Here is a 25,795-nt window from a genome sequence, read left to right as displayed (position 1 = left end):
TTTTATTATTTCGAACTGGTCTTTATTTAATCTCAGTTAATAAATTATGGATCCAGTTAGCATTGCATTCTTGTTTGTTTGATAATGAGTGTCTCTAACGGGCTTTGAATTATGCCTGGAGGCCGTGGGTTTGGATCTCCAGACAATATCAGACGTATCTCTAATGTGCATTAATTACTTCAGAGGCAAAAATAGGAAAGAATGATGGTATTATTTGCAATTTGCTGAATATGTAGTTTTCACAAATGCAGAATAAATATGTTGTATTCTGATATAAACGTAGCCGGTTAAGATCTCCACGCTAGATATTACAAATACGAACTGCTTCTGAAAAGAAAAGATGGCTATACGATCATGTCACACAGACGTGTAACACGTCTGTATTGGGTCATACAGTCTGGAAGATAAAATAACTAACATTGTGCCTAATTCACTGGTTTGATTCATGGTTAATGGTCATCTTCTGCACTGCATGTTCCAGTTTAGACAAGCCAGAGAAGACCATTTATACTTGCCATTTATTTTGGTTCAAGTAGAGCTTTATTCACACGTTGCGACGTGATGGAGGCAATATTGACAGATTCGTCTAACAGCAGAAGCGTTTAGTCCTGCCCTAAATTTTGATCTTTAAATACTGACAATTCACCCCGTATTTTTTGTGGGAAAAAATATAAGTAAAAAATTAGTGACATCTTTGCTGACTGTATGTTTTTGAGTGTGAGTGGGTCAATAAACGTTTATTTTACAGAGTGTCGTTCAAAAATGGGCGTGTGTGCATGTGGGCAGGCAACTAATATATATTGCCAGCTGCAAAGTAAAATTGTTATCTTTCTTACAATATAAGAACAAGACTAATTTGTACTAAATGTTGAGGCCGCAATACGAATAGTAAAGTGTTTGAAGTCGGAGAATATGTGTATATGTAACGAAAATCCGTACGCAAATAAAACGAAACGTTACCCATTGTGCTCATTTCGAGTTATGTATTTGTTTATTTGTTTTATAAAGTCAACAAGGGTTTTCCGTTATTCTTGTCAGTAGCTATTATTATTATTATTATTATTATTATTATTATTATTATTATTGTTTTGGTTGTTGTTGAGTGAAGCACCAGCTATTCTTCCTTAATCTTCAAGCTGCTTACTGTTACTGTCGCTCATTCATTTACTGTCAACGTTTTTCAGGTCGGGTCACTCGATTGTCGCATGGTTGTAAATAATCCATCTCAATGCAGTTTTCCGTAGTAGCAAACCTGTAAGGCGTATAAACATGAATGGTGTTTATTTTCTTCAGTTTCGGTTTTCTATATGGAACCTCCCGTTGATCGCAGGTAATTAATAACGAAGTGTCATAACGACTTAACTTAGTAGTGCTTTTCGATTAGTGTGGTTTAGCAAGCCTTGTGCACAATGCATCCATGATGGCAGATTTATTGTGTAACCGGCGTATCTTTTGAATCACAGTACATGGGCTGTACTCCCCGGAAAGTGCCATTTTAACATCTGGAATGCGTATTTGTGGTGTTTTGCTGATGGTATCCCCCTTGCAGACCGGTTGCAGACTCTGCTCTCCTTTCTTTGTGTTGTGTTCCCTACAATTAGCAGCTTTGAATAGCAGAGAGGAGGCCAAAGGGGGCGGCGGCGCAGAGATCTGAAGCGACGCGCATTCCTGTGGGGGTCGAGTGGCTCCAGAACTGCGTCTTCCTCCGCCAAAAACTGGCCTTCGATGTAAAATTTAACAGCGTGAGCTGTAGCTGACTTATGATATGCTGAAAGCAAATTCGGTATAAAGGTTTTTTTTTTCTTCTCAGATTCATTTTTCTGTTTTTTACCGAATTTTCTAAAGAAGAAACAACCCTGACTTTTTAAAGTCCAAGATTGATATTTAAACATCTGTCAAACATTTCTTTCTTTCTTTCTTTCTTTCTTTCTTTCTTTCTTTCTTTCTTTCTTTGAACCAGGCACCGTTAAAGTTGAATAATAATACCTGTGAATTATTTAAAGCATGTATTCAGCAATAACGTGAGAGGTAAGTTTATTTTTTGAAATATAAAATCAATTCTCATGCAAAATGCCTAATAAGAGAAATAAGGAAACTCATATTTTTCCTTCTTATTATTCGAGGACAATGATTTCACGTAAGTACATGATTCGGTGTTGCTAAATTCACCTTGGTGATTGCGCTTACATTATTCCAAAATGGATGAGCTTTTCCGCAATATACACCTGGAAAAAAAAAAAAACCTTGTTAAATGTACATAATGGCAGCTTCAGACACTCGGACGTTATTCATAATTTTTCATATACTAAGTTAACTTTAGATTGCTGCATTTTTCAACAACCATAACAACAACAGCAAAAGCACTCGTCTCAAATGCGACTTGTTTTTAATAGGTGAAGATAAACGCTGTCACCTGTTGTGGCTTAATGAAATTATATAGTAATATTAACGGTGTCTGTAGCTCTTAACACTGCAGGGACACTCTATATATCGTTCAACATCACTGTTTTATATTATTTTAAATGTAAAAAGTGGGACTATGCACGATCGAGACTCCTGACTTTAATAGCTGCTATACACATTTCGCATTTTTATTCGTCGATCCTCCTCCCAACTAATACCTATTGAGTGCCATTTCTAAATTACAATTGTGCATTTTCCACTCAGCAAGCCCATCTGCACCGAAAAAATTGGGTCTAAATAATGACTGAGTTAGCCTACTGGACAGTTTCAGCTGCAACACTCTGCAATAATTATACTTCCGGCTGGATTAGGATAGTATTATTATAATCTGGACATTTACAATTATGTATAATTTGCAAAGATGCGCCAGGTCTTGATTACAGAAGGGTTTTTTTCTTTTTTATATCATGCTCACCATCACTAAACAGTGACAGTAATAATAGCTAATTTTGCTGGCAATATAAGAGGTGCTGGGGTGTGCAAACAATTTCACACCTGGATATGCTCGCTCAACCAGGAGTATATAGAAAGATCCTGCACGAATGGCAACAAAAAGGCAGCACTCCGCTCTCCTCTTGCTATAATATTCATGTTAGTGCATTAAAACATATATGTAAAGAGATTGAATTATGGTAAGTTTATGAACTTCCGATTTTATTCTGCTTTTTAAAGTGATTTGTTTATTACTGTATATTGTTCATGTATACATGTCTATAGCCTTTAAACTTTAAGGAATAGCTTAAATAGCTGATGCAGAAAGGAATATATATATATATATATATATATATATATATATATATATATATATATATATATATATATATTACTTTGCATAACAGGTCATTAATGTGCGTGTTTGTAAAATAATGTAGATCGATGTGACAGATGGACGAATTCACCAAAATATTAACTTATATTAAATAAAGACGATTTTGAGTGCTTTAGTTTTTCTCTGTAGCTTTTTGTTTGTTTGTTTTTTGTAAGTGGACAATTCTTTTGTTAATGTTGCCGAATATTGCAGCACACTCTCAAAATCTATCTATCTATCTATCTATCTATCTATCTATCTATCTATCTATCTATCTATCTATCTATCTATCTATCTCGCTTGCATGCTACATTTTATACTTACTATTAGGCATTATATTTTCTTAATGATAACCATGCAACAGTGTTTGAAAATCTTCCACATTCGTCGAAAACAGCTTTAACAAAGATAGAAATTTCTATGTCGAAGTATAGATAGATAGATAGATAGATAGATAGATAGATAGATAGATAGATAGAAAAATCTGTCATTGTAAAACCTTTCATACGGAAAGTGCATACGTAAATCATAAGTGCAGCATAGCTACAGCCAAAGTCGAGATCGACTATTGATATACAAGTCTAGCTGTCACTGCATCCTCCGAAATTTCTGTTAAGTGTGTTTTCAAATGCTCTTAAGAGATTCATTTGCCTTTCCATAGATGACGCTGTGACTTAATAACTGCTTTCCTTTTACCGCAGTGACAGGTAAATAGCGTTAATGCAGGTCTCCTTTTGACACCTCTGCTCGACAGCTTTATAAACAACATTTTGCATAATATATAAGAAAATTGTAATATATATATATATATATATATATATATATATATATATATATATATATATATATATATATATATATATATATATATAATGTTTAAGCTGGTGTTAGTTATAATGTGGTTAATAATTTATTTAGAAAATATTAAGAAGAGAACAACAAGAATGGCATATTAATTACGTATTTCATTTACAAAATGACTGCAAATTGAATGGGAGAAGGTAGAATTGTACGGAAATGGACATACAACTTTTCTAACCTGGAAATGACGTCTCATTTCAAATATAGGTTAGATTGTGGGTTATTTATGTTATTTTAATAGAAATAGTCTTTGAAAAGCATGATTGTATTAATAGATTATATTTTGCAATCATAAGATAAGAGTAGTCAAAACAAGATAAAGACATCTTGTCTTTGCGTGTAAAGTCGGAGATATAGCGCTTAGCAATACATATGAAATGCATAAACACCTGATTATGCGTATTTATTCATATTGGTTACCTTCCTTCCTCTATGCAGTTGCAGAGTGATATTTAATAAATAAAGTCGGCTTATTACTACATTAAACTTCAGTGGCAGCTGCAGTCTTAAAAGGCTATTCCATTTTTTCCCATTTCAGCATTGTAATTTTAGATAATTCCCTTAACAATTGTAAGGCCTTCGTCTCTGCAATTTGTGTATGAATAACAGAATAATTTTTCTCTTTTGTTTCGTCTTTGCTACCTCGGATCCAAATAAAGACGGCTTTTAGTATTAAAAGTGGAGGAAAATTACAGGTAATTATCTTTGACGGTAAAAACGCTGTAATCAGCAGGCTACATCAAAAATTACCCTAATTATGCCTGCATTTATGAGAGTGAAAAAAAACCTCTTCTTGCGGATAAAAAACATAAATTGTCCCAAATATCTGCTTCAGATTGGACGGGACTGCAGCTGTATGCTTTGTTCAGCATTGATCCTGGGGAGCTTGGCATTCACTGTTTCACACTGAGAGGGGGAAAAAGAGAAAAGAAAAACATTTTGTCAATACTGCAATGAGTGTACTAGAAAATGACAAGATTGACTGGCCACGGAGCAGCAGAACCAGAGCACTCGATTAATATAGACAGGGAGCAGCAGCTATAGCTTTGGGTAAGTAATCTCTCTCTCTCGCTCGCTCACTTTTTTTTTTTTGCCCCTAATTAGTATGATTGTCATTTTCAAAATGATCGTTAAGCCAATAGTAATCGGAAGCTTAAAACCGAGCACGCCTTCAGTGCATATGGCAAAAGAAAGTGCTCTCTATACCTTCGTCTTTAGGAGACTGAGCATTAAAGGCCAGTGATCTATTGCAGTCTGCCTGAGTTACAGTATGCTCTGAGTTTGGTCGATCACGCAGACTCTCACTGCGACTCAGCAGCTTCCCTCGCCTGTGTACAAGCAAAGGGACATTTCAGTATACTAAATATTAAACTGCTATAGCTGTTTCGTTTTTTTTTTTTTTGGTATCTGATGATCGGAACTTCTGCTATACATGCAAAAAAAAAAAAAAAAAAGATAGAAAAATAAAGTAGATCTAGGCACACTAATTTACAGCTGTATGGGGCAATATATAAATGAGTAGACAAGAGCCAAGATGTAAGCTGTTGAAATGAATTAAATTGTATAAAAGAGCTTTGACATTTACAATGCATCTTTCAGTTCGTGGGTAGCAAAATACAAGACAACTTGACGTTTTGTGATTTTTACTCAATATATGAAAGGGACATAAAACATATAAAGTATATACAACTGAAATTAATCAATATATACATACAGTGTCCTTAAAATGCATGATTTTGTTATATGCCTATAATAGCCAGTCATGCGCATAACTTATATTGTGTATATCCTCTCCTATGGAGGAATAGTCATCATGACTGCTTGTGATGTTTATCACAGTAGATCCACGTTTCATTCCTCTTCTCAGATAGGCATTGGTGTATGTTCATCTATCCCAAGTTCTTGCAGCAGACGTGCACCTTCCTGAACAAAATAGTAGTTATCCTGTCACCAAACGTGTTCCTGTTGGATTTGTTGTTATATCAGAACCGTTCATGTGATCCCTCATGCTGTCTGAATTGCATCTTTTAGGTCCACCTGAACAAACCCGTTTTAAATTGTCAGCGTTGTCCTATTGCCAGAAAATGGCCAGGTCATAGATGACTGTTTTAGACATTTGGCTGTTACAGAATTCTTTAGGTTTTGTTACTCAGAATTGCCTTGTCCCTTGGGAAAGTGTTGGCCATCAATTAAACTCATTAAATGCAGTTCTGAACCCAACAGTCTTCACATCATTTGCGGTCGCTGCATTGTGTCCTGATGTGGCGTAGTGTACCAGTGAGAATACCCCGGCATATAGCTGTTTGCAGGCATATTAACCCCTTTGGCAGTGGCAGAAACGTCCCAGATGGGTGGTATGGTGGGCGAACGGGGCGACAGGGCAGCAGACCCTGGTAGAGGATCAGTTTCATGTGGATTCCCGCCCTGCTTCAACAACTTCTTAAATTTTGAACGCTTGTTTTGGAACCAGATCTTCACCTGCAACAAATAACACCAACACAACATGTAAAAGAAAAGCAAATCACACGAGATGGTAAAAGGGTATGGGCTGGTAGAAATGAGGAAACCTCAAGGCTTTTGATGATTTTTTTTGACAGAAGATTGTCTAGCAATAACCATACAGTAGTAGAATTTGAGGACAACGATTTTACAAGCCTTTCTGTCAATTTGAAATAATCAATAGCAGCAACAACTTTTACACCTTAGTCAGTAATAAACAACTATCGAGTAAGCAGGGATAAAAAATAAATAAAAATAAGATGCTTTACAGTTCACTCTGTTCTTCAATTATTCAACTTAAAACATCATTCAGCCTTCATGCAAATTTTAATAACAGACAAAAGTGATCTGACCAAATAGATTAGAAGTAAAGATTATTTTCTTGCTGAAGAAAGATGGGAAAGAAGGTTAGAAACACAACACATTATCTGTGAAGGATTGTAAACAAATAACATACAGCAAAAGGTGTTTCATGTCTTTATTGAATACATAAACCCATTCATTATTCATTATCTTTGCTAGAAAAAGTATGTGAACTTCTGAGATAAATGGCCCGATTTAGAGACCACAATCAACAAAACCACAAGCAGGTGTTGAAAAAAAGGCAGTTATCTAAAGAAATTCCTGCAGGGTTCTGAAAAACCAAACCTAGAAAGGGTTGCAAAACCATTGCTAAAGACTTTGGCCGTGGTGGTAAAATAGGCAGTGTACAAATGAAGTCAATGCAATGTTATTCCTAGGGGTGAGTGTTTAAAAAATCTACTCTAAGAACAATGTCTACAACAACCCAGAAAGTCACAGACAAACCTAAGGTAATGGCTAAGTCTTTCTTGAAATGGCAAATGTGTATATGCATGAGTGCTCCACAAGGAAAACCCTGCCCACAAGCTGTATACATGGGATGATACCACAGAGGAAACCACGGCTTGGAGAAAGAACATTGATTGCAACTCACTGCAAGTTTGGTATAGAGTTAATTTATGATTCAGGGTGTAAATGGATGTATTTTCACTGGATAAATGTTGACCTTTTGGCGTGATCAAGGATACGCTTAGATACTGCATTCCAATGAAGAGCCATAATTCGAACTATGAAGTACTGCTATAAGATTAAAGTGTTTTGGGGCTGGCCAGGCAGAATTCATTAAGAAAATAAAGAATTCTTAAAAAGTACCAAAAAAAAAAAAAAAATCTACAGAAGAGTGTCAAGGTTTATGTCCATGGCCAAGAGCTCAAAGGAATATGGGTCATATGGCACAACAATCCTAAACACACAAAAATGTTTTTAGAAAAAAAAAAATGGAAGGAATTTTGAAATCCCATTATTTGAAATTTTGATGTACAACCTGAAGAAAAAAGTTCCTCCAAGGCATCCCCAAAATAACAATTTTTTTTTAATTAGGTCAGTAAATAGAAATGGGCCAAAATACCTTCAGGCTGATGTATGCTATTGATCAACAGATACAATGAAAATTCTTGGATGACGCCAATGCTGCTAAGGGATTGAAGTTCTCATACTTTTTCCAACAGTTCCAGTCAATAGTAGATCAATATGTTTAATAAGGGGAACAAAAACATGTCTATTGCACGATTTAGAGAATTTTCTTTACCTATTACTACAATTTAGATGATGATTACTTTTCAGATAAGGCCCAATAATTGCAGAAGGGCAGATAATTCGAAAGAAATCAAAATGGTCGACCTGTGTTTGTCTTTTATGGAGACTAATTCCTTTTATTTTACATTACACATGCCCATCATTTTGTCTGATATAGTATAAAACAAATAATCAATGTTAACACTTCATCTTACTGTGGTGACATTTTTATTTTATTTTTCTATGAGTAGTTTATCAACTTTTGGTGCATTACTATAAATTATAGACTCAAAAATGTGCAGGCGTTTGAACTGGAAATTATTGCTATTATGGAATCCGAGATACAGGCCTACAGCTATACTTAACTCTGCTAGAATACACAACCAAAAAGAGCATCACCCTGATGGTCGTTATTGTAGTAACCATCCAACTTAATTGTGTCTGGTCCTTCTTTACCTGAGTTTGAGTAAGTCCCAGTGACGCTGCTAACTCCGCTCTTTCCGGCAGGGCTAAATACTGCGTCTGTTGAAATCGGTGATTTAAAGCCTGCAGCTGTAGACTTGAATAGATTGTCCGAGGTTTGCGAATCTTCTTTCCTTTTCCGTTAAAACGTATTTCGCCGTTTTCAATCACTGTTGTTTTCTGCTGCTCTATAAAGTATCAACAAGGTTAAACATTTACCAGCATAGTAGAAAGTATAACAAATTATAAACTGCGCGTTAAATTAAAAAAGAAGGAAACAGCTAATCTTAAATTTAGGATTATGATTATGAATACTTGAATTATTTAAAAAAATATTTCACTAAGCCGCTAAAAACTGACTATAAATAATATAATGTTTTGTAGGATGTGAGTTGTTAAATGCCATTGACACAGACTGCGCAAGAAAGAAAGAAAGAAAGAAAGAAAGAAAGAAAGAAAGAAACTTTGCGATATTATAAGCAAAATGGACGTCCTCCAATGTTTTGTTAAATCAAATGAAATGACAGAGCTCAAAGTAGGTCAATTAAATGCTAATTGCATATTTTAAAGAACAGCGTAATACGTAATTGTTATAGTAAAATTTCATAATTGTCATTGGGTCACACATTAAGGCAGGTACGTGAGCAAATGGAAATTATGAAGAGGAGGGGAAGGCAACAAGTCAAAAACATTAAAAATTGGAAACCATTGATAAAACTCGTGCGTGAGACAAAAAAAAAAAGTAAAATACTGTCATGAGGAGAAATACGCTGACCAAGATATGCAGAATCAGCACATTAATGTTAACCATCTTGTTACGCTGATCATTACAAACGAATGTTGTAGCACTGCATAATATAAAACATGGTCAGTAGTCTTTAATTCCCCCACAAGAAATGAGACACAAATGATGAACTGCACAGATATCGCTGTAACTCACAGTAAAATATCAAAAATAAAGAACGAAAAGAATTGAAATGCAAGTGCTTACCTGTGTCGTCTAACCGTGTCTGACTTGCCGTACTGTTACTGTGGTAAGACGGTAGATAGGGACTATGGTGGGAATGGCTCACGTAGGGGTAAGGCAGCGATCTGTTGTACGAATTGGTACCGGAGTACGGGGACCCGTCGTGCTGATGGTGGTGGGAATGAGAGCCGGAATGAAGGCAATGGAGCGGGTAGTGGCTGCCTGCCATGGACGGGGAGCTCTGCTGGGAGTGTGTCTGCTGACCAAACTCCATGAAAGCAGATTTGGACGAGTCCTGGGTTTCCAGACCGTCAGCCATCGTAGTCATGGTCATCATCAAATTTTCTGCTTGGAGAGCACTTACCCCTCACTCAGTTCCAAGAAGGTTATGTATTTCTCCTCTCTATTTAAAGTGATTTTTCTTTCTTTTGCAGAAGAAATACTATAGTCGTAATAACTCCAGTAAACAAACAAACAAAAAAAAGCTTTCTGTTTTTGCTTCTCAGATTCCAACTTGTTTTGGCAGAAGATAGGTTGGAGTTAAGGCAGAGATTTTAAGGTAGATTCTGTTAAAATTGAGCCTCTGCTTTCAGACTTGATGCAGACGCCACAAGTCGAATGGTTTGTCTCCAAAGGGCAGCGCCTTCCGATTGGTCAGTCAACCCCTGACGTCATCCACTCTCGGCTTCTGCCGGAGACTCCATAGTGAGTTAACCCACCTAACAAGCTCACATTGCGAAGCAGCTAAACGGGATTTAAGAGAAAAAAATATGATTCCGACTGTCTGAAGCATTAGATATAAGGTCTACGGTGACTTGAACTAAAATGCTTAAACGGACGAATTGCTATCAGGTTTTAAGCAAACTAATTTTACTCATGCGCTTACGGCGACAAACATGATTGATAACTGCGAAGGCTGTGGATGTTGTGTTCCCCCAAAAAATGTTATGTTATGTAAACATAAACCGATCGAAACTCTTCTGTAGTAAATGATGAACCTTAACATTGAGCCTATCCGCGTTGATTAAGGACATATTTCTGGACTTCGAATAATCGTTTATTAAAACAAATAAATGTTATTTAGTTATTTGGAATACTTAAATGTGCATTATAGTCGCAGAATAAAAATAAATCCCGATAACGTAATCACATACAATATTTGTTTCTGTATTGTAAGCGTAGTATCCAAAATGCGTAGATTCATATGTAGACAACAATGACGGACAATCAGGAATCCCCCCTTCATATGAAATACATTTAATTCATATTGTGCATGGTCTAAATGAATCGACTACGTGTCACCAGAATGAATCCTTGGAGAACTGTCAGCATCGCGTTTTCCCTATTGAAAACAGAAGCGTGTGTTATACTTTCAAATATATGCAAATTATACGTGCGGTTAGCGGTTTGGCAAATCTTGATCACAATATAAACGATCAATGCAAAGTACCTTCGCCCTTTAATAGTCTCTTAATTCACATTTCAGATGATTTTATTTTATTGTCAACACAATTATTAAAAAAAAATGCGGTTTTCATTTAATTTTAAATGGTGGGAAGAGGTAATTATGGTTGTAATCAGGGATACACAAATCTCCTCTGATTAACTGCAGCACTTTATTCAAATTGCTGTTATAAAATTCAGAACAATTCGCCTGTAATGATTATGGACTGAGTTTATTTTGGGAGGTGGAATAAAAGTGGATATAGCATAAATTATCCTCTAATTATACACTAGTGTCGCCTCAATTATCCTCTTATCAAAAATGGTTGTCTAAATGCAGCGTTTAGTTTCAGTTCTCTCCATTTCTATAACAAGAACTTCATACCTTGCTATTATTATTAGGGTTATTATTTACTAAGGGATTTAAAACTGCACAGCTAGCCAGGATAACCATTTTTCAAAGAGGACCAAGGCAAAAGCAGACTGCAAGGCTCAACATAGAACTAAGGCTGCATCTTCTTAACGCTGTCCCGATATTTTTTGCAACCAATACATTACAGAAGACGGCTGTGTTGGTTGTGCTTTGTCACGACAAAGGTAGGATTGCGTTACCTGCGTTTTGTTTTTCTTCTTCTCATACAAATTGATTTATACGTACAAGTCGTGTGTATGAACTTAGCAGGAGTCTTGTTTTGTCACCAGAGGTATTTTTCAGAGAATCGCACAACAAAAGAGAGTTTTCGAAGTTAATTTAAACATTGAGCAGATGTACATTTCACAATGAGCACACAGACCCTCAGTCTTGTATATGCGCTCTTACCATGCATGTATGCTGCCAGGAAAAATAGTGAAAATAGAGGTTTGAACGAATACGTAAAATGTCGTTTGTTTCCCAGCGAAACATTTAAGAGGCAGTTCATTAAAAGTACTATCTATCTATCTATCTATCTATCTATCTATCTATCTATCTATCTATCTATCTATCTATCTATCTATCTATCTATCTATCTATCTATCTATCTGTCTGTCCGTCTGGTATTCATGTAATACATATATACTGTGTGTATGCGTGATGTAAAAAGTTCTTTTTATCGATCTGAAGAACCTTTAAAAAGTACACTTAAGACGTACGTATGTATTTTTTAAAGAGCCCGTAGACAGATTTGTTGACGTGTACTTAGCGTTATCATGTTTTTAAAAGTGTTCCGGTTGCATTCTTCCCTATGCCACAGCCTCTTGAGTCGGTTCAGTAACTCTGAATAGAGTTTAAAGAGGTAGACTTGATCTTTTCTTTAACTTTAGTTCCACTTTAACACGCGAGACAGAAACCAGATCCATACTTTTACTAATCGACTTTGAACGAAACAGACAATACCTTCAGCTTCTGCGCAGCCCTGCTTTTATTTTATGCTCGCTTGGTTGAGAAATCATTGGCAGCGGTTAATTGTAATTTTCAAACAACTCACCTTAATCTACAGCCTTGTGACAGTTTTATTGCCTTTGAACATGAGGTTTTAGGTGTATTATAAAAACAGGTTCTCCTTCAGGCGGCGGAGATCATCTTTTCAGGCAACGAGGGAATTAAATCACCTATCAGAAATAAACCATATTAAGGGACAAGCTCTGTTTCTTAAAATCTAAAACGAATGATATGCTCAACTGTGTTTTATTTAAAATAAGCACACCTTAATCATTTCAAATCAAATAATTAAAACGTCGTGGGATTATATACATCCACAGTGTGTATTATTGACTTGCTCAATAAATAAATAAATAAATAAATAAATAAATAAATAAATAAGTGTAAATAAATAAATAAACAAGTGCAAATAAATAAATAAACAAACAGGTGTCTATTCTTTAAATCATCTGACTCTTTCAAAAAAATGCCAAGATCACATTTTAGGTTAATGACTGTCCAGTTATAAATGTATTTCATGCTATAGAGAGCATCTTCTATCAATATAAATTTTATTATTGTTGTTGTATTTCTCCCGCTGGGAAAAGCGATTCCTGTCAAGTAGCTGGTTTTGATTGGCTTTTCCCATTTTAAACTGTGATTTGAGTGCTAGCCTACTTTGGGATGACAGGTGTCATCGCATGTGGGTGCGGCGGTGTATCATTGTTAAAATTGTATTTTACTCGATTTGTTTGCTATTCAGTAGGAAAAAGTGCATTATTTTATAACAGAGTTAGAAGAATCATTTGGTTTTCTTTCTGCCTCTCTTCCTTTTATTTTGCTATAAAGATTCTAAATCGGTAACATTACGTAAAAAATGTTTTGCTTTAATCCTATAGCTAAAACAATGCTAAAAATAACAGGATAAAATTGAAAATGTACGATGTACGAAGAAGAGGATATGGCCAGCCAAATAAATACAAATATAAAAATAATAAAGAAGATTCATATTTGTCGAGGCCTTTATAAATAAATTATATATATATATATATATGATTTGTCAATGTGTTTTGGCTTTATTATTCAAATTACTATAATATATGTGATGCTTATTTGTCGAGGTCTCTATAAATAAATCGTATATATATATATATATATATATATATATATATATATATATATATATATATATATATATATATATATATATATGATTTTTCAATGTGCTTTGGCTTTATTATTGAAATTGCTATAAAAATTTACATATAAAATACATATAGAAACCAATACAAAGTTACCATTTTAAATGCAATATATTGTTTTGGAATATTTTTTAATTACATTTTAAGCAAAATTGTATGTAAAATTTCTCGAGCTATTTTATTAGACAACAATTAGAGTCTGGTTACATCACGAATGGCATCATGATGAAAGATGTTTAAGGATGGGAAATGCTAACCATTAACAAAGGTAAACCTTGCGATCTTCTAAGGCAACTTTTTTGACATTTTATTTTGAATAACAATTACTCTTATATTTACCTGAAGCTTATTAATGTAGTATACTTAAATACACTGCTGGCCTATTTATAGATGGAGCAGAGGGTCTAGCTGGAAATGCCTGAAAGGCAGCTGTGATGTCTGAAACACTTTCCCTTCCGAAGACAGAAAGCATGTGAAACAGGGCAGCTGAAAGCAACTAAAATGAAACAGAGTGTTTATGAAAGCAGTTAAAGATGTAGTCGTGGTGCCGGTGGAAATCAAGCGTTTGCAATTTACGATCGTTGTTAGTATTATCTTTTTCTTCTTATATTATTATTTTTTCTTTTCTTTTATTCATTTCTTTGCACGATATTAATAACAGCTAGCGTGTCTCTGGCCTCAAACCCAATTTCGGTCTCTTGGTATATCCCGTCCTGTAGTGTTGTTTCACAGATAAAAGGCTTTACCTCAAAGCTTTCATCATAGTATGTTTTCTACGGGCCTTTTCTATCAAAAATATTACTAATACATATTTCAGGATTTTTGCTTCTTTTTATTTCTCGGATTAAGATGCTACAAATACTGTTCTGTTGTATTTTTTAAAAAAGAACACGTGGACTTATATTTGTGGGCAGTCCTATTCAATTTTTGACACTCAGATACATGCACCAAAATATTTTCAAACCTTTCATTTATTGAAAAAAAATCATTTTATGTTTTATGACCTTTTTGCCCATTTGTTTTTATATAGGGGGGAGGGTAAATATTGTTTTTTATCTTGCCATGTACGCTTGAATGATTGAATCACAAGAGCATTAATGTTATATTCAGCAACATTTTTTAACAAATCCTGCAATTTTTTTAACAAAACATCCACATGTCTTATTGAAATATAAATGTAGTCAAAAGCTTTCACTATCATCTTGTCACTGCAGGCCTTTTTCATGATGTCATGTTGAACAGCACAAACAACCTTACAGCATTTAAATCTGGGGCAACACAATTTTTGGTCAGATTTAAACATTTGCTTAGCAGACTGTGCAATGGATACACAATTTTACAATTTTCAACATCTGTTAATCACGTTTGAAAGTTGACATGACGCTTTATGCAAAACACATTTGCGCATATGTATTTTCCAAGAGTTTAAGATTTTGTGGTCAGTGTTTTAGCAGTTATTGACTGTATTGCACGGTAAACCACCTACCATAATCCTAGTCTCTATTTCGGGAATCTAGTGGGGCGTTAAGCACGCTAGTCCAATATAGGGAAAAAGTGAAACTTTTTTTTTTGGATTTGCAACCCACGAACTCCATGACAGACTTGCAGGCGTCGATGGCTTTAAATCTCATGGTGCGAAGGAAGTGGCGAGAAGCAAAAATGACTTCAGATGGATCACACACGCTGCTCCCAGTAATGCAGCAAGAATCAGGAGCGCACACACTACAAGGGCTGGCCGCTGTCTGCTGCATAGTGCGCGTTCTGGTAAAACCTTATAGGCAAAACGGCAATTTTGTTTTGTTTTCTTGAACAGAAGGATCATGTCTTGAACATTCTGAACCTTTTTGCTGTAGTAATACAATTCATCATCAATTTCATTTAGAAATTATTTTTATTTGGAAACAAAATCGATATTATTATTATTAAAACACCACGGGTAAATAAGAAGCCACACATTTTGTAAGCCGGTATGGTTTTTCCAACGCCACCCCCTTGTTAACAATAATATAATATAATATAATATAATATAATATAATATAATATAATATAATATAATATAATATAATATAAATAACAGAAAATCTGGGGCAATGTCATTTATTTATACTTTATGTTGATTTAACTGATTTTCGTTATGATTGTATGATGAATGTATTAGAAGCAACCCCAGGGGAATGAAAGACAAAACTTTCACCGACACACACCATTTAAAATGTAAAATTAGCTTAGAGCTTCTTTCTTTCTTTCTTTCTTTCTTTCTCTGCAACAGCTAATCAGCTAAAAGTATTATTTTTTCATTTTTCCAGTGCTAACATCCGTACAGGTGCACTCAGTAATATTGCATCAATTTTACGTCTGTTGAAATTTTTAAAAACGGATATTTTCAAATATGTATGACGTTTTAAAAGTCGAATGGAAAATGAACTCAATAAATTATTTCCGGTGACTAAAACAGTAAAACACGAAAGTCTCAGATTTTTTAAAATTCTTTTTCTATTTGAAAAAAGTACTCGTTTTCAAATATTTCAAGGAAAATGAATGCCGTATTTTCGATCCATTCTTTGTAAGCGATCTCAGTAAGCATTATACCTTTATACGTTTAGTTCTTCTTCTTCTTCTTATTATTATTATTATTATTATTATTAGTATTATTATTATAACGGCACTTCATTCAGGGCTGGTGCTGTTTGGATAGGCTCCTTCTTCCTGCAGCCCCATAATTGTTTAGCAGAGTCTGAAGATTAAGCATTAGCAGTGTAAAGAGAAAACAGATTGATAGTTGGATGGACACTATAATAACAAAATTAGTCCTTGTATATGTATGTTGCTCCACATAAACACTTTAATAAATTATTTGGGGAAATCACGTGCGTGAACTATTATTTACACGTTGGCCTTTTTCTGTATACCTTTGTAGATTAGCATAAATGATAAAACTTAGGTTTCCGTTGGTTTTGACTGAAAATATTAGATAGATAGATAGATAGATAGATAGATAGATAGATAGATAGATAGATAGATAGGCAAGTGCATTGTTGACTATGAGCTATCGTGACACCTTTATTAATTATTATCGTGACATCACTTTCAGGAAAATATAGCTGAGGTGCTTCTTTCTTACTTTTTAGAGCAGTGAAAGTATTTTAATAAAATTATTATACTAATAAATACAAACACTACACAAATGCATGATTATTTATAAATTTGGTGTTGCCAGGAGTGGTTTCGGGTTCGAGACCATGAGGTGGTTTGATAATATGGATGTGTATACATGACGTATCTTCTTTTAGTCATAATAGTTCAAGAACGAATTCTGAAAAATGTCATTAACCAAGCTATTATTATTATTATTATTATTATTATTATTATTATTACTTGTACATATACTAGAAACAGGCCTAGCCCTCAGTGTATCACTCCAAGCACGAGAAGTAGTGACGGAGTCAAGTGTAATTCTCATCTTTGCATTTCCTATTACAAAACAATAGAAATCTGACAATATTACGCATTTTATGTATTTATTTTTATTCCATTTTATTTTATGTCGTTCGGGTGAATTGAATTTTCCTCTACCTTGTTCCCTTATTCCGGACAAACAACCATTTCAGAGTCATGTTCATTTAAGATATTATAATAAAGAAAGACTGAATGCTGCAGACAGATTTAAAATGTCTTTATTTTAAAAGCAACGAGTACGCCTGTACGTCATGTGTATAAAGCAGCGCATGTTTGGAAGGTGAGTTCGTAATTGGTTCTCATTCCTGATGCTTCTAGAAATGTACCCTTAAATAAATGACATGCTTGGTTATGGGTACTGCTTTTGCCTTAATACACAGCAAAGTAAAATAAGATATTTACCGTATTAAAACTTCCAGCACATCGAACAAGTTCAACAAATGAGAACATTGTGTATAGATTTTTAGTTCTTTTTCTTAGCTTTATGAGACATTATTAGCTCTGACAGCATGCAGCTTAGGTTTTGAAGAGAGGATTTTGTAAAGAGATGACAGACAGGAAGGGCAGCAATCATGGGCTTCTTGGGCTAAAGCTTTTTTTCTTTCTTTCTTTTTTATCAGAATGTTCTGTTCGATGCCATTTATCCCTGATGATAGAAAATTGCTCTGTTGCCAGGACGCTGCTGCTGAAATAGGGGCAAGAGCAACATTTCCATTTTCCAGTTTGAAAGCCATTCAAATGAATTAGGATAATGAAAAATACAGCGGTAAACAAAGAGCACAAAATAGATATCTTTTCTTGTAATGCACTTTTTTCATTTCATCATTTTACCCTAGTAATGTAATGGGTTTCTGGTCTTCACTTTTATATCACAAGTCTGAGAGTGTGACACTTCAAAGAAAGACAGTCCGTTAGATGTATTCCAATTTCGCACTTAAAGCACAAACCATCTCCGAAATTTGGAAAAATGAACAATTAAAACATGCGTTTCATGCTCTTTGGGTTTTCGCTCAAATAATAACAATTGTTTTACCATATGTTAGGCAATGCTTTTGTTTTGGGGATTCACTTGGTGATGGATTTAATGCATGGTTCATGCACATGTTTAATGCGCTTAATACTTGCTTTTTTTACTGAAGACGTAGTTGTGGGAAATAATGGATTCCGTTGCCTTATTTGCTTTGAACTGAAATTTAAAGATTGGCATATACAGGGTGGCAGTGACAAATGCAAAAGCCGCATTCACATTTAACCGAAGCCAAACCAAGATTAGATTTGACAGACTAATAGAAGGAAGCATGGTGTACAGTATTTCCTTTTTACTGTATATGGTTTAATGGCACAGGTGATGCTTCCCTATGCATACTCTGGGAAGTACGTTTACTGCAGTAAACATTATTACAAAAAGAAACTTGAGTAACTGAAGATCTTAAATAAAAACATGACTTGATTCTAAACAAGAAACGCGGCCGCGTATTCCATTCACCTGCGAGCAGTCCGCACGCTTCCTCCCTCACAACACACCAACAAACCCCCGATCGAGCAGTTTAGGTGCCTATAAACGAGGTTTCCAGTTTAGGCATTAAGATTGAAAGCACGTCTACCTGTGTACAGGAAAGCCTACCATTTAACAAAAAAAAAAAAAACTGTCACACTATAGGCTAGGAATTCAACTGTTAAATGACGCACTATGTTAAGTGAAATGGCAATAGCCACGCACCGATTACAGGCCTCTCACACTTTTTCGTCTTTTCAAACAAACCAAGATGTGTTCCCTCTGAGCTTGCAGTGATTTCTAAACATTATAAGGAAGAGATGCATTTTCTTCATCTTTTTTTTTCAGATTCTACAAATGTACGAAGAAATGTATGGTTATGTAATAAATCAAAACTGAAAGAAAATCAGAGATCAACCAATAAAGGGTTCTCACCGGCACCTGTGTTGATGAGGAATGTTTCGGTTCAGTTTATCATGAGAGAAATGCCGTTAAAGCGCATCTGCTTATCTGATCTTGCACTGCTGCTTTGTCACCAGCATACGCCTGTGACTTGTGCATCACAGACCTACCTAACGCACAGGATGAGAGAGTACTTGCGATGATTTCCTGGTGCTTTGGCCACGTTCATGTCAAAGACCGGAGAGAGAAGCAGCTGCTCAATTAACACATTAGGTATTAGGACGTTTGTTAAACGAAGTCCAGTGTCCCCGGTTCATCGTATAGATATGTACAGTTTCTATTTTGTTCCTATCCTTTTTATAAAAATGCATTTTCCATTGTAGTGTCGCTGGGAGTTTGTTCCAATACCACTGCAGCAGGTCTAGTAAAAAAACAAACCAGATTTCTAAGTAAAAATGTATCTTAGCTGTCTTGTCTATACTCCTCCGCTATATGTCTTAAGGAATATTTCTGTTTAATTTAATCTTCTTGTATATCGTATTTGGACAAACGGGCTTCATTTAAATGACCAATTTGTATTACTAACACTACCTGTCATTTTATTTATTACCCCCTTCTTTATTTTGGGAGTAGGTAGTGTCTCTCTTATTAATTTGGAGAAGACGCAAGTCTGCGTTATTGGTTCCATTGAAATATCGGATGCTACTGTTAGTATTATATTAATGAAGACATTAATGTAGACGCTGTTAAGTAATTTTAATAAATATATTAAAAAACCATGCATTAACAATATATTCTAGGATTATCTTTTTAGAATTTATGAAATTCAAATCATACCATTTCATTTTCCCGCTGTTTCAAATAAAATTACGTAGATGTCCTTGCATTAAAAATACACGTTTCTCAGTACTCAGGACGGAAATAATATGTAAAATCAAGAAATACAAAACTGAATTAATTTTAATCGTAGGTTACCGCGTTAAAAAATAAACACATAAACTGTAAATATGGATCTAGCATTGATTTCATTTTTAAACTTATCGCCTTATATAAAGAAGAAAGACTCTTCTATGAAATATGTTAATTTTGAAGCACGACATGAATTTTCGAATCTTCACTTAAAATTTCTTTCCTGACCTCAAAATCAGTTTTTTTGCGATTGAACAAAACACAAAATAAATTCTGACTGTGATCGCAGATCATTATAATATAACATATTAACACAGTTTTCTTGTACATTATCTGCTGTTTTATCTTTACTAATCTATAATAGCAGAGATTGCCCGATGAGCATAATTACAACTTTGACAGAAATGGCCGAACTGAACGGATTGTTGTGGAAATGCGACTCGTGAAAGTAAAGGTGTTGTGATCAACGGATTAAGTCGCGTTTACCGATTTGCTAATTCCCAGGTGGCCCTGTCCACACATGATTATTTATGATATTTTGTTTAACTGTTAAAAATACGTAAACCCATATCCTTTCCATTACAATTGAAGCGTTCTTCTTTATGAACGGGCGCCCAGTCCAGGGATTGTCCCTGTCTCGCGAGCGTTTGAAAATTGCGGGGTGGATGGTTGGAAATATAAATCAAAAATCACTCAAAAAAAAAAAACAAAAAACATGAGTTCATGTTTAAAAATGCTGAATGTTTGAAGACAGGCATACAGCCCAGGACACTGGTTTCCAGAAGTACGCTAAAGAAATTAGTTCAGCCGCAATTAAACTCTAAGCTGGTGCCAGTGATAGATCCGGAGCAGGTGTACAGCCGTTTTTTGTTGCATTTTTGAGAAAGTCTGCACGCTTCAAGGAATAAACCAAACAGTTAGTTTCTATATAGCGCCCGTGTAAGTGAGCACGGCTGCAAAGCATCAAACAGAAAGGACTGCACATTTACATATTTCCGCATCGCCCGCGTCCCTAAAACCTAAAAAGCCAGCTGTTTAAAAGGAACTACATGCGTTACTCGCTCGTTTTTATCAATAGCTTAAATTAAAGATCAGGGAACCAAATAATACTCTGTGCACATGAAGTAAGCAGTTCGAGAGTGTACATGAAAGGAACAGGAGATTTAATCTGCATTAAAGGACGCGTGTCAATTTGAACGCATATTTTATAACTGGTTTTGCTCAAAGCAGAAATTGAAATACATGGGAGGAGATCGTATTGTATTTTACGACTAACACTTTCAATATTTTCCGTTCTTTTAAACCAATATATATCGACTAATTATTAATCGTGCTCAGCTTATTTGTATAGAATAATACCCATAGTGCCATACGCATACTACTAATAAGAAGAATACCAATGCAAGTTTATACATATACTGTACATACATGCAATTACAGAAAAGGCTGCTTTTTTGTATAAAACGGGATAGAATATAAACTTGAATATACATTTAAGTCCCAGCATTTGATATGGAGTTATTAAACTTTATTATTTTCTTTTTCCCCTGCTTTGTTTTTTGTTCTGCTTTGCACAGCTGCAGGAAAAGATGTTCAGAAAAGTCACATTCAGTACAAACAGAACCATCCTGATGCTATTAGACTTGTTGCTAATAATAGGTGTTTCAGCTCCAGGAAGATCAATCATGGGGAATCGTGGGGGCATTTTCCAAGGAATGGCTCTGGATCCACATCTGTCTCAATGGATCAAATTACCTTCCTCTTTTAGCTGCATAGCTTAGAAATTGGTTGTCCACTTACTTCATGTATGTGTCAATGGGCTGCTAAAAGATTTCCCCATAGATCTCCATTCAGTTGAGGCAATAAAGACTTTAAATTTGTTACAAGCTGTTTTTCTCTTTTAATTTTTTTGTATGCCCTATATTTCAAATAAAATAATCTGATTATGTTGCAAATTAAAAAGGAGGCAACACAACACATACCACCTATCATCTCTCAAGTGTATTAATGGCATCATAGTTTTGGCTGTGCCTTTGTACCTTTTGGTACAATTCACATCCTTCAGTTTGTTTCCTTTGTGCAAACACAATCAATTAAGTAAATGACAGAATCTTAAAGAATATTGTATAAATTGGACAATGTACTAGAAGTATAAATGAAACTGGTATGGAAGCCCCAAGAATGACCAAACCTCCAGCTGATGAAAACAAAAATAACAATGTCTAATGCTAAGCAAAAACTAAAATTTGGTATAAAAGAGATGCAAGGTGATCTAATCAGCAGACTCAGAAGTCAGTTGCAGTGCCACTCAGTAACAGCCATACAGAAAATTAACCAATGCATAAGAAAAATGTAGAGGAATTAAAGAAGTACAACAAAGAACCCAATCAAATATCATATTGTACTTAAATCTGAAACTCCTGGATTACCCCCACAAAAAACACAAGTAACTGTGAGGATTTAAATGGACACGTTTTCCCTCTGATTTTGACATGTTAGTCACTTAATCCTTTCTAATCTGAATATAAACAACATCTTTCAATTTGATTGGCTTTCAGATTGCTCATCATGCATGGCACTATAGTGGAAAAATGGACAATCAATGAAATTGATCCCTGATATTTTGGGGGTGCAAAACACCACCCTATCAGCTGAAGACTAACTGGTGCCAGTAGTGTAATGTGTGATGACATGAGGTATGCATGGGGAGGTGGTGGTGGTGGTTCAAAACTGTTACAACATCCACATTCAAATTAATAAAATGTTTATAATGTGGAAGAAAATGCATTTCATAATGATGTGTAACTGCGGATCTACTTGTCAATGATAACTGGGTAAAGCGGAAAGAAACAGAAACACTGAAATAAGTGAAATGAAGTGAAACACAATTTGTTAACTTCACCAATAATTTTGTAATTAAGGTAAGAAATACTGCATGATAAATAATTGTCTGTGAAACTGTAGTGTCCATGAGAATCAAATGAGTATTCAAGTGGCAATGCCACATTATGCCGCATCATATTTGGAGTCTTTACTAACCACTCAACCAAGACCTTTGGATCTGGATGGCTTGGCATAATCAGTTAATGTGCTCTAATTTGAAAAAATGTAGAAAACAGCAGCAACAATGTTGTATTATTTTTCTGCTTAAAAAACACCGAACCCTTTGTGGTTGGAAAGAATTACGTGGCTCCCAAACTTCTCCAAACAAATACAGCCTAGCATAATGAAGAAAAATTTTTAATACTGCAGGTCGCTGGCAAAAGCAATGATGAAAGCACTGTGCTTTCTAAGGTGCTCAAGAATTTTATGAAAATACTTTTCTTTCTGTCTACAGACTCTGAACTGTGCATAATACATTATCAAATGTACACTCATTCATAAAGTGAGCGTGTTTGCTTTAAGTGCTTGAATGAAGTTACAACAGTAGATAGGTATTTCATTTTAGTGTACTGATAGACATTTTGAAAATGGCATGTACAGAATTAGACATTACAACTGAGCATGTTGAATATTTAGGAAATATTTGTACAAGCTTTTAGTAATGTGTTTTATTAGTGTATTAGTAAATTGTGGACATTAGTGTGTTAAAAAAGAAAGTAAAGCTATTATTACAGCAGTAATTCCTCATGCCTGAAATGCGTCTTCGGCTTAGTTTTGAAAACAGGATTTTTTTAATTTCCTTCCTATTCCCATTTACAAACTCAGTTTTCACTAAATAGGTAACAACAAAGCCATTTTTTGGCACTTTTATGCTTGCAAAAATCTGAGAGAATTACAAATGTCAAAATGCAACCCCATACTATCATTAAAGTGTTGCTTGTACAGCTGTATGCCACAACCATGCTGATTATGTAATTATTATCATGATTAAAATTAGCAACACTGCTCCCGCATTTTTTTATTCAATATAATTTTGTGATCAAGGAAAATAAAAAAAAAAATTGTAAAAGATAAAAAGCCTGTAGGTTTGATTCTATCTATCTATCTATCTATCTATCTATCTATCTATCTATCTATCTATCTATCTATCTATCTATCTATCTATCTATCTATCTATCTATTACTGGCTTACGCCAAATCTGAAACTCTATTATCCCTGTTGAGACTAAAGAGGGAGCCTGGGGTCTGCCCTCTGTCTTAAAGTTTAATTATTTTGAATTACAGTCATAAATTGTTACTGTGTTTAGAGGCGGCTCAAGAACAGCAGGCCTTCAGTATTAAAAAAGATCAGGGGTTACTTGCCTGTAAATTAATAAAAAAAAAAAAAAAAAACACAAGAAATGAACAAACCAAAAAAAAAACATAGAATTTAACTGAGATGTAAGTAAAAACAACTTGTTTTATATATTCCTGACTTTAGAAGTTTATATAAATTATGTTGCAGTTATGGGCCTACAGACACTATGCTCCAGTTTGAAAGAAAACATCCTGGCATATGGTGATCCAGAACTAGATGTTCAACATTTTCACACAATAATTCCATGTAAAGAAGGACTAAAGAAATTGGCAAAAACAATGACAGATGTAAACTGAATTCTTAATTCTTAACATTATTACATTTTTGCCTCAAAATTATTAATCAGTTTTAAAAACACTTACTCATTTGCCATGTGGTTTTTCTAAAGCATTTCAGAAAAGTAAGATTGTTGTTAATGTGGTACAAAAGTCATTAAGACAATATGTGAATGTGGTTTGATTCTAATATGATGAAAAAGAGGAGCATTTTTGTTACTCAGAGGAAACCCCACATGACTGTTGTAACATTAAGGTGAAGCTGGTGGGATTCCTAAAAAGTATATGCTAAAACAAATCTCTGCATGCTTAAGGAGTATCTCAAAAATTCATATTGCATGTATGTGATTTAGTGTTGCACAGCATTAGCCGCAGTGAAATTAGCAAAGGTGTCCCATATCTTTTTAGTCAACCTATCTAGCTCAGTAGTTTTCCATTGTCAACAGTGTCTGTAAACTAAAGGGAAGAGCCACAACTATTGCTTTAGCAATCAATCAATCAATCAATCAATCAATCAATCAATCAATCAATCAATCAATCAATCAATCAACATTTATTTATATAGCACATATTCATACAAAAAATGTAGCTCAAAGTGCTTTACAAAATGAATAGAAAAATAGAAGACACAATAAAAAATAAACATAAGTCAACATTAATTAACATAGAATAAGTAAGGTCCGATGGCCAGGGTGGACAGAAAAAAAAAAAAAAAACTCCAAGAGCTGGAGAAAAAAATAAAATCTGTAGGGGTTCCAGACCACGAGACCGCCCAGTCCCCTCTGGGCAATCTACCTAACATAAGTCATAAGCAAGTGCCACAAACACTTACAGTTATTAAAATGTCCATAACATATGGAAAATACTGTATAACGAGTGTTCATGGACTTGTCAGCGGTTAATTCCATTCCTTGTTCCTTTTGCTTTGCTCTTCTGACAAGCACAGCCATCTTCTACACCTTATATGAACTTACATTAAGGCAGGTAGCAGGTCAGAAGGACACCTTCCATTTTCATTTGTCACTTCAAAACCAATCTTTCACTCTTTTAGAAATTTCATCCAATTGTTTTTATCATGGTTGGCGAAAAAGAAGTGGAATTTCAAAATGGCGAGAGGATGGTTACTGTACTCTAGATCAAATATGATCATTCAAATGAAAAACTCTGCAATTGTTGGGCTTGTCCAGACACCTGCACAAAGCTAGTTCACAAAACGGATTTTGAGTGAAAGAGAATTAAAAAAAATAATTCATTTATTACTTTAGTTAATATGATATGATATGATGTTAGGTTTTGTGTGAATTGCACTGAAGTCTTA

General features: G+C 34.7%; 1 protein-coding gene and 1 long non-coding RNA gene across 2 annotated transcripts in view; one reads left to right on the top strand and one right to left on the bottom strand.

The window, feature by feature from the left end:
• Positions 1-5,669: 5,669 nt before the first annotated feature.
• On the bottom strand, positions 5,670-10,907 carry dlx6a (distal-less homeobox 6a). Its single transcript, XM_039736426.1, has 3 exons — positions 9,681-10,907; positions 8,684-8,877; positions 5,670-6,610 (listed from the first exon to the last, which is right to left on the bottom strand). Exons 1-3 carry the CDS (start codon positions 9,991-9,993, stop codon positions 6,359-6,361), a joined length of 759 nt encoding a protein of 252 aa, XP_039592360.1. The 5' UTR covers positions 9,994-10,907; the 3' UTR covers positions 5,670-6,358.
• Positions 10,908-11,358: 451 nt separating this feature from the next.
• LOC120515435 overlaps positions 11,359-25,795 on the top strand; it is a 47,997-nt gene continuing 33,560 nt past the window's right edge. Inside the window, exon 1 of the long non-coding RNA XR_005630657.1 lies at positions 11,359-11,696. This is a non-coding gene — a long non-coding RNA (uncharacterized LOC120515435). The remainder of the gene's footprint in view (positions 11,697-25,795) is intronic.

The sequence above is a fragment of the Polypterus senegalus genome, chromosome 15 (genome assembly GCF_016835505.1).
Source record: "Polypterus senegalus isolate Bchr_013 chromosome 15, ASM1683550v1, whole genome shotgun sequence".
NCBI lineage: Eukaryota > Metazoa > Chordata > Cladistia > Polypteriformes > Polypteridae > Polypterus > Polypterus senegalus.
Note: the sequence above shows the minus strand (reverse complement) of the source record. Positions and strands in the feature narration are given on the sequence as shown.